General features: G+C 43.0%; 1 protein-coding gene across 1 annotated transcript in view; it reads right to left on the bottom strand.

The window, feature by feature from the left end:
* The window catches only part of MARVELD2 (MARVEL domain containing 2), a 32,103-nt gene that overhangs the window by 11,597 nt on the left and 6,577 nt on the right, over nucleotides 1-13,929 (bottom strand). The window contains exons 2-3 of the mRNA XM_003785888.3: nucleotides 11,522-12,682; nucleotides 8,324-8,359 (exon numbers count right to left, since the gene is read on the bottom strand). Of these exons, the coding sequence (XP_003785936.1) occupies nucleotides 8,324-8,359; nucleotides 11,522-12,667 (1,182 nt within the window). The 5' untranslated portion in view covers nucleotides 12,668-12,682. The remainder of the gene's footprint in view (nucleotides 1-8,323; nucleotides 8,360-11,521; nucleotides 12,683-13,929) is intronic.

Raw genomic sequence — 13,929 nt, 5'->3', positions numbered from 1 at the left:
AAAAAAAAAAAAAAAAGAGCTAAAAGAGGGTTACAACTTGAATGGATTTGGAGAACGCTCTCCTCAGTGAAGTGTCCAGGAATGGAAAGATGGGCATCACATGTACTTAGTACTAATTTGAAACTTGCAAATTAATAGCAGTGTGCTCACATGAGAGAAAAACTCAACCGACCCCAAGGAGGAGGGGGTGGGGGGTTCCTTTCCAGTGGGAACAATGTTTGGCACACGTCCTGTGTGAAGGACATAGGTACAATTTAGATTTTGCCTTACAAATGCAAGCAATGTGGCCTAATTGTATGTACCCTCATCTTGATCAGAAATTAAAAAAAAAAAAAAGCTAAAATAGGGCCAGGCATGGTGGCTCATGTCAGTAATGGTTGAGGTGGGAGGACTGATTGAGGTTGTGAGTTCCAGACCAGTCTGAGCAAGAGCTAGACTTTATCTTTACTAAAAATAGAAAAATTTTCTGGGCATAGTGCTGTATGCCTATAGCCCCAGCTACTGAGGAGGCTGAGCTATGAGGATCATGGTGACACCACTGAGCTCTAGGGTGGTAAAACTGTTTCAAAAAAGAAGCTAAAGTAGCAGACAGAAGGGAAGACTCAGCAGAATCCGCTCTAGAATTGGTAGTCAGAGATTGATGCTCTTTGGGGCTGGGAAAAGACGATTCAGATCTCCACTGGACAGTGCCTGGAACTTGGTGAGGTTAGTGGATGACAGAAGAGCAGAAGAGGGGTTTCCATTTTATAAAGAAGTAAGGTTCAGAGAAATCAAGTAAATTCTCCAAGGTCACACAGCAATTTAGTGGAAAAGCCATGATTAGAACCCTGAACTATTTGTTTGTTTGCTTTTTGAGACACAGCCCCATTTTGTGCCCTGGGTAGAGTGCTGTGGCATCATTGCTCACAGTAACCTTAAACTCCCAAGTAGCTGGGACTATAGGTGCTGGCCACTATGCCCAGTTACTTTTTCTATTTTTAGTAGAAACAGGTCTCACTCTTGCTCAGGCTGGTTTTGAACTCCTGAGCTCAGCAGATCCACTCCTCTGGGCCTCCCAGAGTGCTAGGATTATAGGCGTGAGCCACTGCACCCAGCCAGAAACCTGATCTACGTGGTTCGGTGCTACTTACATGTATATGGTTCACATCCTAAAGTTCCCCAAAGTTCTAGTAGCGCACTAGACATGAATATGTGATGGAGAGGGCAGGCAATGCCACTGTGCTGGGGGAAAGTAAGATCGTGCTTGGGAACATGATTCCTCTTGGAGCAGTAACTTTCGTCCCTTCTTCTGACCACTTAAGCCTTCAAAAAATGCTTGCTGAGCTAAATTGAGAGTGGTTTGGGAGGATCCCTACTTCGTTGCAAACAAAAGATGAAACAAGATTTAAAAACCCTGCTCTTTATCTTGCCAGGCAGCATATAAAATTCTGTTTCCTGATTTCCCTTCTCTGAGACTGGCTTTGAGGTTTGACTTAACATTAGCTCATTCTAAAAACCACTGGCTTTTAACTCACCCAACAGCACACTCCTCAGATTGGATTAGACATGGAGGCTGCTGACTGGCTGTAGGGGAAGGTTATGAAAAAGAAAAGTGCCCCAACCATGGTTCTAGTCTAGGCTAAAGGAAAACCAGACCACCTCGATGTAGAAAGCAAGCTTCCTGGCTTAGGCCCCAAAGTAGGAAAAATGCAAGTGGGGGACAAAAATACCCTGAGGAGATGAGATTACGCCAGGATAGTTTAGGGAACTAGATAGGTTCTTGCTCTGTGCACTGCCATCATGCCCAGCTAATTCTTAAAATTTTTTATAAAGATAGGTTCTTGCTAGGTTGGTGAGCTGGTCTCGAACTCCTCAAGTGATTCCACTGCCTTGGCCTCCCAAAGTGTTTGGATTTTAGGCACGAGGCATTGCAGCTGGCTGGGAACGCATTTTGAGGTTAGTATTTATCCTGCTGTCTTCTCTGCTGGCTAAGATGCCATTTCTTCATTAATGAATTCCTATATATTTAATCTTAAACATGAATAATCGTATTAAGCATTAGGAAGAACTTTCTTGGCTTGAATAAATGGATTCTATTTCGTGACATCTCTCTTTAGCTTCTTAATATTTAACAAGCCCCTTCTCAAGTGGCTGAGAAAGCTGCTACGGAGCTTGCCGATCCTCCAGATCTCAGTCACGGCACCAGCCATCGCTCTCAGATTTCCAGGTCAAAGTCATAAATTATACTAGGTAGTCACTTTGGGCAAAAAAGGCCATAATTAGTTTTTTTTCCACAGCCAGGTGCAATGGCTCACACCTATAATCCTAGCACTCTGGGAGGCTGAGGTGGGTGGATTCTTTGAGTTCAGAAGTTTGAGACCAGCCTGAGCCAGAGAGAGACCTCATCTCTAAAAATAACCAAGCGTTATGGTGGGCGCCTGTAGTCCCAGCTACTAGGGAGGCTGAGGCAACAAGATCACTTGAGTCCCAGAGTTGGGGGTTGCTGTGAGCTATGATACCACAGCACTCTACCGAGAGTAACAAAGTAACACTGTCTCAAAAAAAATTTTTTTTCCCAGATAAAATTTTTTCAAGCAAGGTCTTTTCCTTACTTGCCCATCCCTAATTCTAAAATCGACCTCTTACTGCCCCCCTCCCCCGTCTTGTATTATTATTATTATTTGTATGTGTGTGACAAGTTCTCACTCTGTGAGAGTGCCGTGGCATCACAGCTCACAACAATCTCTAACTTTTGGGCCCAAGCAATCCTCTTGCCTCAGCCTCCAGAGTAGCTGGGACCACAGATGCCCAGCTGTTTTTTTCTATTTTTATTAGAGATGGAGGGTATGTGTGTGTCTTGCTCTTGCTCAGGCTGGTTTCCAACTCCGGAGTTCAGGCAATCCACCCACTTTGGTCTCCCAGAGTGTGAGGATTACAGGCATGAGCTACTGCGCCCAGCTTAAAAAGGAAGTTTCTTTTTTTGGTTTTTTTTTTTTAGAGACAGAGTGTTGTTTTGTCCCTCTCGGTAGAGTGCTGTGGTGTCACAGCTCACAGCAACCTCGAACTCCTGGGCTTAGGCAATTCTCTTGCCTCAGCCTCCCAAGTAGCTGGGATTATAGGCATCTGACACAATGCCTGGCTATTTTTTTGTTGCAGTTTGGCAGGGGCTGGGTTTGAACCCGCCACCCTTAGTATATGGGGCCAGCACCCTACTCATTGAGCCATAGGCGCCACCCCTAAAAAGGAAGTTTTAAGAAACCAGAATATGTCCAGACTATTTCATTTGCTCTCATTTTTAAAAATTTTTATTGTCTTAATATTTTCATCCACATTTTTTTAGATGAACCTCCCTGATCATCAGTTTAGAAACCTCTACTGGAAAGAAATCTAAAACTAGACATAAGACAGAGAACTAAAACCTTGTCAGGCCTTTGATGGGAAGAATGTCTCTAGCCCTGAGACAGGCCAGTCTTAAACCACGCTCTCGATTATAAAGGAAGAGGAGGGAAAGGGCCCAAAGTCCCAGATTTAATGTGACCTTTCTTTGCTTCTAGCAAAAACAAGTTTTGTCAGTAAATAGCAGAAATGTTTACTGTGACAGAAAAGAAAGTAATTAAGCAATAGGGTAAGTAATGTTATGACTACAATTATTAAACTTTTCAAAATAAAGATGGGTTAAATGAATATCCTGTAGAGGCAGAAATAGTGAGAGCTAGATGTGTTTCAGAGTGCATCTGTCCAACTCTTGATCTCTCCCTCTGAGTGCGATAGAATGGTGCACAGGCAAGCGCCCCAACCCCAAAGTCAGACCATCACCGTTGATGCTGGTTGAGAATTTGGCTTTTCTTTTTTTTTTTTTCTTGAGACAGAGCCTCAAGCTGTCCCCCTGGGCAGAGTGCCGTGGCATTACAGCTCACAGCAACCTCCAACTCCTGGGCTCAAGCAAGTCTCTTGCCTCCGCCTCCCAAGTAGCTGGGACCACAGGCGCCCGCCACAACGCCCGGCTATTTTTTGGTTGCAGCCGTCATTGTTGTTTGGCGGGTCCGGGCTGGGGATTCGAACCCGCCACCTTAGGTGTACATGGCTGGCGCCTTAGCCGGTTGAGCTAAAGGAGCCGAGCCGAATTTGGCTTTTCTAACTTGAAAAAGGAAACTGCTCAGCACTTAGGGTTTTATCAGAATTTGTTGCTGTCTTTATGGGATCTTATTTTATGTCTGCATATTATTTCTTTTAAAAAATGATTTTATTTGCTTCTTAAAAACTGTATTCACTAAAATGTGAAACAAGAAGAGACAGCCTAATGCAGGCGTCCTTAAACTACGGTCCACGGGTCACGTGTGGCCTGCCTAGGACATTTATCCGGCCCGCTAGGTATTTCTGCCGCCACTGCCTGTCCTGCTTAGCAGCTGACTCATCGTGGGGTCTGCAGTCCGGCCCTCCAACGGTCTGAGGGACAGTGAATTGGCCCCCTGTTTAAAAAGTTTGAGGACCCCTGGATAGACCAAATAAGGGATAGGAAACTGAAGTTCAGAGCTGAAAATCATTTCCCCAGCAACAGGGTGGGTAAGCAGCTGACATAGTCCTCAAATTCAGATTGGTCTAATTCTCAAGTCCTCTTCCCACACTGCATCACCCTTCCTGTGCTGGTCTGCTGGTTCCTCCCTGCTAACAACTAGGAAGGAAGCCAGTGCAGATTATACCCAATGAAAAGCTGGAGATCCTGGCTTGGTGCCCTTAGCACAGTGGTTACGGGAGTGTCTTGCTCTTACTCAAGCTGGGCTCAAACTCTTTAGCTCAAGCAAACCTTGATCCTCCTACGTTGGCCTCCCAGAGTGCCAGGATTATAGGGGTCAGCCACTATGCCCGGTCTCTATCAGGTTTCTTATTGGTAAATCCAATAGAGATTCCCTTATTAAATCATGGGATCCCCTCTTACAGAAGTCTGCCTCTAGAAAATACCTAAATATGCTGATCCACAGTGATCCATATCTGGGAAGAGGGGTGCTGTTTGGTTTTAGCCCCCTTATCTTGAAAGAGTAGGAGAAGTTAACTGGATTGATCTAATATCCAAAGCAGGCCTAGGAATGGCAGTTCCCACATCTGCTAAGGCAATTCCTATTATTCTAGGACCTCTCAGGATCTGAGACCCTGCAACACTCTGAACATTCTAGGCACCAACCTTCTAGGACTGCCTAAAAGAGGTATTCTAGAACCCTCTGGCAGGTCTTCCTAATCCTGCCCCACCCGTGGAGTCCGCCTCACATTCTTTTTTTTTTTGAGACAGAGCCTCAAGCTGTCCCCTGGGTAGAGTGCCCTGGCATCACAGCTCACAGCAACCTCCAACTCCTGGGCTCAAGTGAGTCTCCTGCCTCTGCCTCCTAAGTAGCTGGGACCACAGGCACCTGCCACAACGCTCGGCTATTTTTTGGTTGCAGCCATCATTGTTGTTTGGCGGGCCCAGGCTGGATTCAAACCTGCTGTGGCTGGCACCTTAGCCACTTGAGCCACAGGGGCCGAGCCCCGCCTCACATTCTTACCAAACAAGGATGAGGTAGTCAGTGTCACTAATTGGGCAATTTCCTCACATTTATCCTAGCCTTTCAGGTTGACCCAATTCTGCACTTAATCCCATTGGTAAATCTCAGAGGGATCTACCAGGAAGCCCATAAGTTCTGCTCTGGCCAAAAATGATCCCCATTGTCACATCATTGCCACATTACAGCCCAGTGGGACAGCGCTGTCGAGCCTAGTGCTGAGCAATCAATAGCTGCAAGGTATTCAGTTTTCACCCCTCAAAGCAACTAGATTCTTCTCTTCTGCGGATATCTGAAATGCACTTTCTTTTTTTTTTTTTTGTAGAGAAAGAGTCTCAATTTATCGCCCTCGGTAGTGTCATGGCATCACACAGCTCATAGCAACCTCCACCTCCTAGGCTTAGGTGATTCTTTTGCCTTAGCCTCCCAAGTAGATGGGACTACAGGTGCCCACCACAATGCCCAGCTATTTTTTGTTGCAGTTTGGCTGGGGCTGGGTTTGAACCTACCACCCTTGGTATATGGGGCTGGCATCCTACCCACTGAGCCATAGGCGCTGCCTGATGGACTTTATAATGTTAGTGCTATGCCTAACATTGATACCAGATTTTGATACCACCTGTTAGCAAGAATATCAGCTGGGCCAGCCCCAGTGACTCATGCCTGTAATATCAGCACTCTGGGAAACTGAGGCAGAAAATCACGTGAGCCCAGGAATTTGACACCAGCCTGAGCAATGTAGTGAGATCCTATCTCTACAAAAAATGAAAAAAATTAGGGCAGCGCCTGTGGCTCAAGGAGTAGGGCACGGGCCCCATATACTGGAGGTGGCAGGTTCAAACCTGGCCCCAGCCAAAAACTGCAAAAGAAAGAAAAAAATTAGCCAGGGATGATGGCATGTGTCTGTAGTCTCAGCTATTTAGGAGTCTCAGGCAGGGCAGACTGCTTGAGCCCAGCAGTGTCAAGTTGCTGTGAGCTGGGCTAAGGCCATGGGACTCTAAGTGAGACTCTGTCTCAAAAAGAAAAAAAATGAAAAAAAAAAAAAGGAAAGAAACTATATTAAATTTAAAAATATTCAAGTCACATTTGACTTTTTATTTATTTTTTTTTTTTTGAGACAGTCTCAAGCTGTCGCTGTCCGTAGAGTGCAATGGTGTCATAGCTCACAGCAACCTCAGACTCTTGGGCTTAAGTGATTCTCTTGCCTCAGCCTCCCAAGTAGCTGGGACTACAGGTGCCTGCCACAACACCCAGCTGCTTTTTTTGTTGCAGTCATCATTGTTGTTTTAGCAGGCCCAGGCCGGTTCAAACCTGTCAGCTCCAGTGTATGGGGCTAGCCTCCTCCCCACTGAGCTATGGGCACTGCCTTGACTTTTTTTTTGAGACAGAGTCTTACTCTGTCACCCGGGGTAGAGTGCTGTGGTACCATCATAACTCAGCAACCTCAAACTCCTGGGCTTAAGTGAGTTTCTTGCCTCAGCCACCCAAGTAGCTGAGATTACAGGTGTCCACCACACCTTCTAGTTTTTCTATTTTTAGTAGAGACTGGTTCTCTTTCTTGCTCAGGATGGTCTGGAACTCCTGAGCTCCAGCAATCCATCAGACTCCCAGAGTGCTAGCATTACAGGCGTAAGGCACTGTGTACGGCCGCTATTTGACTTCTGCAATTACAAGATGTGCTCAGTGTGGCTTGTATTCATGTTACTGGTATATATTGAGTATTACAATTTTAAAATAGTTGTGTCCTTTCTTAAAATATGTATACATTTTTTGGCACCCTGAGATACAAAACATACTTTTATGAAAGAAAACACAAGATGTTGATAACACTGATTCCAGGGCAACTGGAAAGCTGGGGGATAGAAGTGAGATGAGTTTGTATTACAGACCTTTGTGAATTTTGATCGAAGTGAATATACTCAGTTTTCAAAGAACAATTCCAAAAGTTTGATTCTCACTTAGAAATAATATCTAGTTCTTTAAAAATGTATAATGAGAGTTAAATGATAATTAAAATATATTACATTACTACATAGACACGTATGTAAATAATTATGGTAACAGCATCTCACTGAATCCTCTCAGCAACTCGTGACATAGGAATTATTAATATTACAATTGTACAGATGAAGAAATGAAGACATGGAAAAGGTTCGATCACTTGCCTATTGCCACACAGCTGGCACACAGTGCGACAAGAATTCTGTGACACTACGAAAGCCGGCATCTGAAAGCAGGGTGAGAAGGATAGAGAAGAACAGCAAAGAACTTTAAAGAGAAATGAAGAAAGTCTGCAGAAACTTTGATCTAGTAAAATCACATGAAATAAATATCCAATGTACTCCTTACTAACATGAAATCAATACATAAACAATCACATGTTCCTAAGAACAATAAAACACTATTATAGTCCAGTTTGGGGGTAGAGGGGAGCAGGAGGGGGGAGGACGTTTGGTAGGAGGGAGGGCCCCAGGCAGGATCTCACCTAATGTGCACTTGGTGAGGGTGTATAACACGGCCCCTGGGTGAAGGGCTCTTCTACAAATGAATTTTTACTCTTGAAGTGAGAACAATGTAACCTAAATATTGTACCCTCATATTAATTTGAATAAAGTGTAAAAAAAAATTACATGGCCGATTAGGTAGGATTAATTGGTCCTCTCAGAATTAGAAAAAAGCTGAAAACCTTAATATGAACTCAATGTAATGGCTATCCTTTCGTGGATGGGTAACTCTACTATGCACATAAATAGGAAAGGATTTAGTAAATCTAGAGCTAAAGTATAATGAGAAGTAAACTTTATTCTTACCATTTTCCTTTTCGATGACAAGGATGCCTCATTTATCTGGAACAAAAAGAGTTAAAACAACTTTTCAAAGGTGTGTGAAGCTACTTTGCAAATATTTTCATCCATTTGCATTCACGGCTCAATCTCATTTCTACAAAGGTTGATCCTCTACGTGACAGATGTTTCTTTCTACTTTTTTTTTTGAGACAGAGCCTCAAGCTGTCCCCTGGGTAGAGTGCCGTGGCATAGCGTACAGCAACCTCCAACTCCTGGGCTCAAGCTAGTCTCCTGCCTCCGCCTCCCAAGTTGCTGGGACCACAGGCGGCCGCCACAACACCTGGCTATTTTTTTTTTTTTGGTTGCAGCCATCAGTGTTGTTTGGCAGGCCCGGGCTGGATTCGAACCCACCACCTTAGATGTATATGTGGCTGGCGCCTTAGCCACTTGAGCCACAGGTGCCGAGCCTCTTTCTACTTTTTTGTGTAGGTTTTTTTTTTTTTTTAAACAGCCTCAAGCTATCCCCCTGGGTAGAGTGCTGTGGCATCACAGCTCACAGCAATCTCCAACTCCTGGGCTCAAGCTAGTCTCCTGACTCAGCCTCCCAAGTAGCTGGGACCATAGGCACCGGCCACTCAAAAATGCCCGGCTATTTTTTGGTTGCAGCCGTCATTGTTGTTTGGCAGGCCTGGGCTGGATTCGAAGGTATATGCGGCTGGCACCTTAGCCACTTGAGCCACAGGCGCCAAGTCTTTGTGTAGGTTTTGATGGGCCAGTGGAGAACCATAGGGAGAGTGATTAACAAATTTCCTGTCAATCAGGAGCATAGAGAGGAATTGGAAATTCAGAAACGGCACAGAATATGATGTAAGGTACTCTGAATTACCTAGACTTTTATTTATTCCTGGCACCTATTACCCTGCATGACTGAAGAGTTGAGACCGCTGCTGTATAAAATTAGTAGAAAAAAGCCGGAGGGCCATTACATCTAACCTTTAGGAAGTTACAGCAACACAAAGCACAATCTCCCTCATTAGAGGTGACTCAAGCTCATCAAACATTAAGAAACAAGTTTTTTGCTGAGGAAGAAAAAAGAAATAAAAGTAGTATGCTGATAATTATAACCATATTCATTTAGAATTCTGAAATGTTAAGATATAATAACTTATTAAAGTACCATAAAATTATGAGGAAGGCTCAGCACCTGTGCTCAGTGGTTAGGGCACTGGCCACATGCACCAGGGCTGGACTATTGGAACCTGGCCCAGGCCTGCTAAACAACAATGACACAACAACAAAAATAGCCAGGTAGGCGGCACCTGTGGCTCAGTGAGTAGGACGCCGGCCCCATATACCAAGGGTAGCAGGTTCGAATCTGGCCCCAGCCAAACAGCAATAAAAAAATAGCTGGGCGTTGTGGCAGGTGCCTGTAGTCCCAGCTACTTGGGAGGCTGAGGCAAGAGAATCACTTAAGCCCAAGAGTTTGAGGTTGCTGTGAGGATGCTACTGCACTCTACTGAGAGCAACATAGACTCTGTCTCAAACAATAAAAATAAGTAAAATTATAAGGAAGAAGTTTTGAGTTTCACTATTTGCATTTTATATTAATTAGAATTTAAAATTCTTTACTTTGCACATATAGATGTAAATTTAACATATATGCTTATAGTCTTTTTTTTTTTTTTTCCAGTTTTTGGCCAGGGCTGGGTTTGAACCTGCCACTTCTGGCATATAGAGCCAGTGCCCTACTCCTTTGAGCCACAGGTGCCGCCAGCTTACAGTCTTTTTATGTGCTTAAAGTCTAGAGAAAAATTTGTAGAAATAGCTTGAATATATAAAGAGTTCTAATAAGAGAAATATATTTTGTGACAAAAGAATATAAACCACATTGAAACATTTGAGGTTGTTCATATAATACATAGGTTCTTTGTGTAATACACAGGTACTTGTTATAAAACTATTTGTTGTTATTATGCATCAGATGCATGCAAAACATTGTAAGTAAAATACACGTGTCAGCATGTGCTATTCTAAGGACAGGATTCAATTTTTGTTTATAGTTTTGTCCATTATCTACAAGGTACAATTGCATAGCATCTAATAAATCCCAGGAGAAGTAGGAAAGGAAAAATTCATGATACAGTTAACTTAAAATTAAGAAAACAGAGAATGTAAATATCGACATTTTTGGTGGTACTGGAGATTCTGTTACACTTATCTCCTTAGAAGAAGTAAGTAAAACATCTCACAAGGGTGAGGAACCTGCAGCTTTAAGGAAACTTGTGGCCTTTTAGCCCCTTAAGTGTAGCCAAGGGACTGAATCCAAATTTTGCAGAACAAATCCTTTTATTAAAAGGGGTACAGCAGACAGAGATGAAGCTTTTCCTGCCTTCGTTAGTGCTTAAAAAAAATAATCTTGATATCAGAAGGCCACAGGTTCCCCAGCTGTGGTTGCTACTGGTCAATGAAAATTATTTTAAATAGTGTGTTTCCATAATCTTATCTTTCAAATATTATTATTATTTTATTCTCCTTATTATAATATTTAATTAGTTAAATCTTAGAAATATAAAAATAAGTGCAGGGCTTCCATTCTAACTTTGAAACATACACTTCCCTAAAATAAGGACAATACCCAAAGCCACTGGGCAAATTTTCATGGAATATGTTCATTACAATACAACCTCTCAGTATTAAAAAAGAAAAAAAAAATCAAACATAGCCCTCCATATTCTTATTTTGCTTTATTTAACTCCCTGGAAGAAAGTAAATCATATCATTTAAATGATCATTTTCTTCCTATAACTGAAAAATTATGAATTGTTATTGTATTACCATATTGAATAATCAAGATTGTCAAATTCACTTCAATAATTAGGCACTTACTTTACGGAGTATATTCCTCCTCTTTTTTACAAAATTCAGTAGCTATATTTTTTTCTTAAGATAAACAAAACAGGGTAGCCAACAAACTTTATGGTGGCATCATAAAGACATCACACATATGTTGTCTACTTATAAAGTAATGTAACAACGAAACACTCAAGTGGGTTATCTCAGTTAAAACATGTCAGATACTAAGCTAGAACTTTTGAACCTCAGATAATGAAGAAACCAAAAGACTTCTATGAAAGCTTTCTGTTTTGAGGACGATTCATTTTTAACAAGGAATAAATAACAGGAAAACATAAAAACCAGAGAAAGGATTGTGCAATCACTTACCTCCTGTTGTTCCATGTATTCTCTCTGTCTGCGAGCTGCCTCGTGCCTCCATAACTTCAGGCAAACCAAAGCACTGATAAGATAAACTATCATGGTGACAAAGAGGAAGATCATGGCAGCTATCTGTCCTCCTTCTACTCGGCAGAACACTGCATTCACTGGCGTATTAAATAATGGATAGTAGCAGAGTCCACCTCGATTGGTATCATTCACATAGACTATGGCTGCGGCCATATACAAAATAAACAAGGCGACATTAATTCCAAATTCAGTTAGGGGCCACCAATTAGAGTCCAAAAGAATAGTCCGGTAATACATGGACATGCCAAGAACCAGAATAATGATGGTGGTGATCCAAGCTAATCCGGCAACCACGAGTACAAAAGGGGTCTTGGGGCCGCTGTAGTAATAGCCCCCATACATACTGCCCAGGCCACCGACACCTGCCATGCCGTAGGGCTGTGTATATCCAAACAAGTTATACCACTCACTGTCCTTGTGAATGTAAGCTGTGACACAGGCGAAGACCCCAGCCCCCAAAAGCAGCTCTGCTACGCCCAGAATTCTCAGCAGGCCTGCCCAGGACTTCATGTAGGAATACCTCAGGTTATACTCCTCCACCTTCTCGCTGTACGTTCGAACCGTTGTGTGTCGGCCTAGAGACCCACAGGGGTCATGGGGAAACATTGCATCAGTTTCTTTCTGGGAAGTTAAGGTTCCTTCTGACCCTCCATAAGGATCTTTGCAGGAGTTGGGAGGCGAACGATGGTTTGGTCTTGTTGGCGAGGCTGGAGGTGAACACTCCACTCCATCGGAGATGTATCTGATATCAGACACCGGTTTGTCCCACTCTGGGTCCTTTTTCTTCCCTCTGAAGAAGTTCTTCCAGGAATCAGGGACAAAGCGTCTTACTGGTTTCAGATCTGGAGCTATGGCTGGTTCCTCTGTGTCACTTGAGTAGAGCTCTGGGCCAAATGGTGGCTGTAATGGGAGAGGGGGCGGTGGTAAAGGATCAGAGCTCACGGCCAGCTCCCTGTCGTGAAGAGTCTGGAGGCTTCTTACGGTGCCATCTCGATAGGGTGATTCACTTGGGACCTCATCATAGTGCCTGTCCCAATTCCTGGATCTTCCATCATTTGAAGACATTTGTGATTTTTGAACCTGTGATCAAATTTAAAGTTATCACTCATGCTTTTATTTTTTTCACTTATACTCTTTTCTTTATAATGATGCTGACTTTATTCACTTAATAGCAAAAGTATTCAGGATCATATTTGAGGCCAATATGATCATGCCTAATTATTATGATATACAAAAAATAAATATATATATATATATTAGATATTTGTTTTTGTTTTTTATTTTTGAGACAGAGTCACTTTGTCACCCTCAGTGGAGTGTGGTGGCATCATACCTCACAGCAACCTCAAACTCTGGGGCACAAGTGATTTTCTTGCTTCAGCCTCCCAAGTAGCTGGGACTATAGGCACCTGCCACAATGCTAAATATATTGATTTTGTATATTTTAAACAATTAAGTTATTTAGGGATATGAAGTCTGACCATTAAGTTCATGAACTCATCTTAGATAAAGCACTACTTACTTCATTGTTGAATATCACTAAGGGCACCTTTGAAGTATTCCCTTTGGGAAGCGATGCATGAGAGCCAGTGCCTAGTCTACCTTTGATATTCTTTTTCTGGAATGAACATCACAGCTGTCATTGAAGGGCACACATAAGCAATACACTGCCAGATGCTGACATGAACACAGCTGTGAGACACTGATATACCAAAGTTATGAAACCTTACTGAGTTGTTTGTACAGTGATGCTAATGTAAGTGTAGGGTGGCAAGTTCTCAAACTTAATTTTAAGACTTTGTGTGATGAAGAAAACGAGTTTCAAAATTGCTTTGAAGGGTGGGCTAGGCACTAATATCAGTGCATACCTCCCCAAGGGGAGTACTTTGAAGGTGACCTCAGTGATATGTAGTGAGGAGATATGTAGCACTTTTGCTAGGATGAGTTTGTGAACTTAACTGTCAGATGCCATATAGTGATCATTCTATGACATTTTATTTGTTCATTTTTTATGAGACAGAGTCTCACTTTGTCACCCTCGGTAGAGTGCCACGGTGTCACAGCTCACAGCAACCTCTAGCTCTTGGGCTCAGCCTCCCCAGTACCTGGGACTACAGGCGCCTGCCACAATGCCTGGCTATTTTCTTGTGGCAGTTTGGCTGGGGCCAGGTTCGAACCCACCACCCTTAGTATATGGGGCCAGTGCCCTACTCACTGAGCCACAGGCACTGCCTGACATTTTATTTTATTATGATTTTTTTTTGAGACAGAGCCTCAAGCTGTCTCCCTGGGTACAGTGCCGTGGCATCACAGCTCACAGCAACCTC

Source organism: Otolemur garnettii, unplaced genomic scaffold, assembly GCF_000181295.1.
Source record: "Otolemur garnettii isolate 467f Iridium unplaced genomic scaffold, OtoGar3 scaffold00017, whole genome shotgun sequence".
NCBI lineage: Eukaryota > Metazoa > Chordata > Mammalia > Primates > Galagidae > Otolemur > Otolemur garnettii.
Note: the sequence above shows the minus strand (reverse complement) of the source record. Positions and strands in the feature narration are given on the sequence as shown.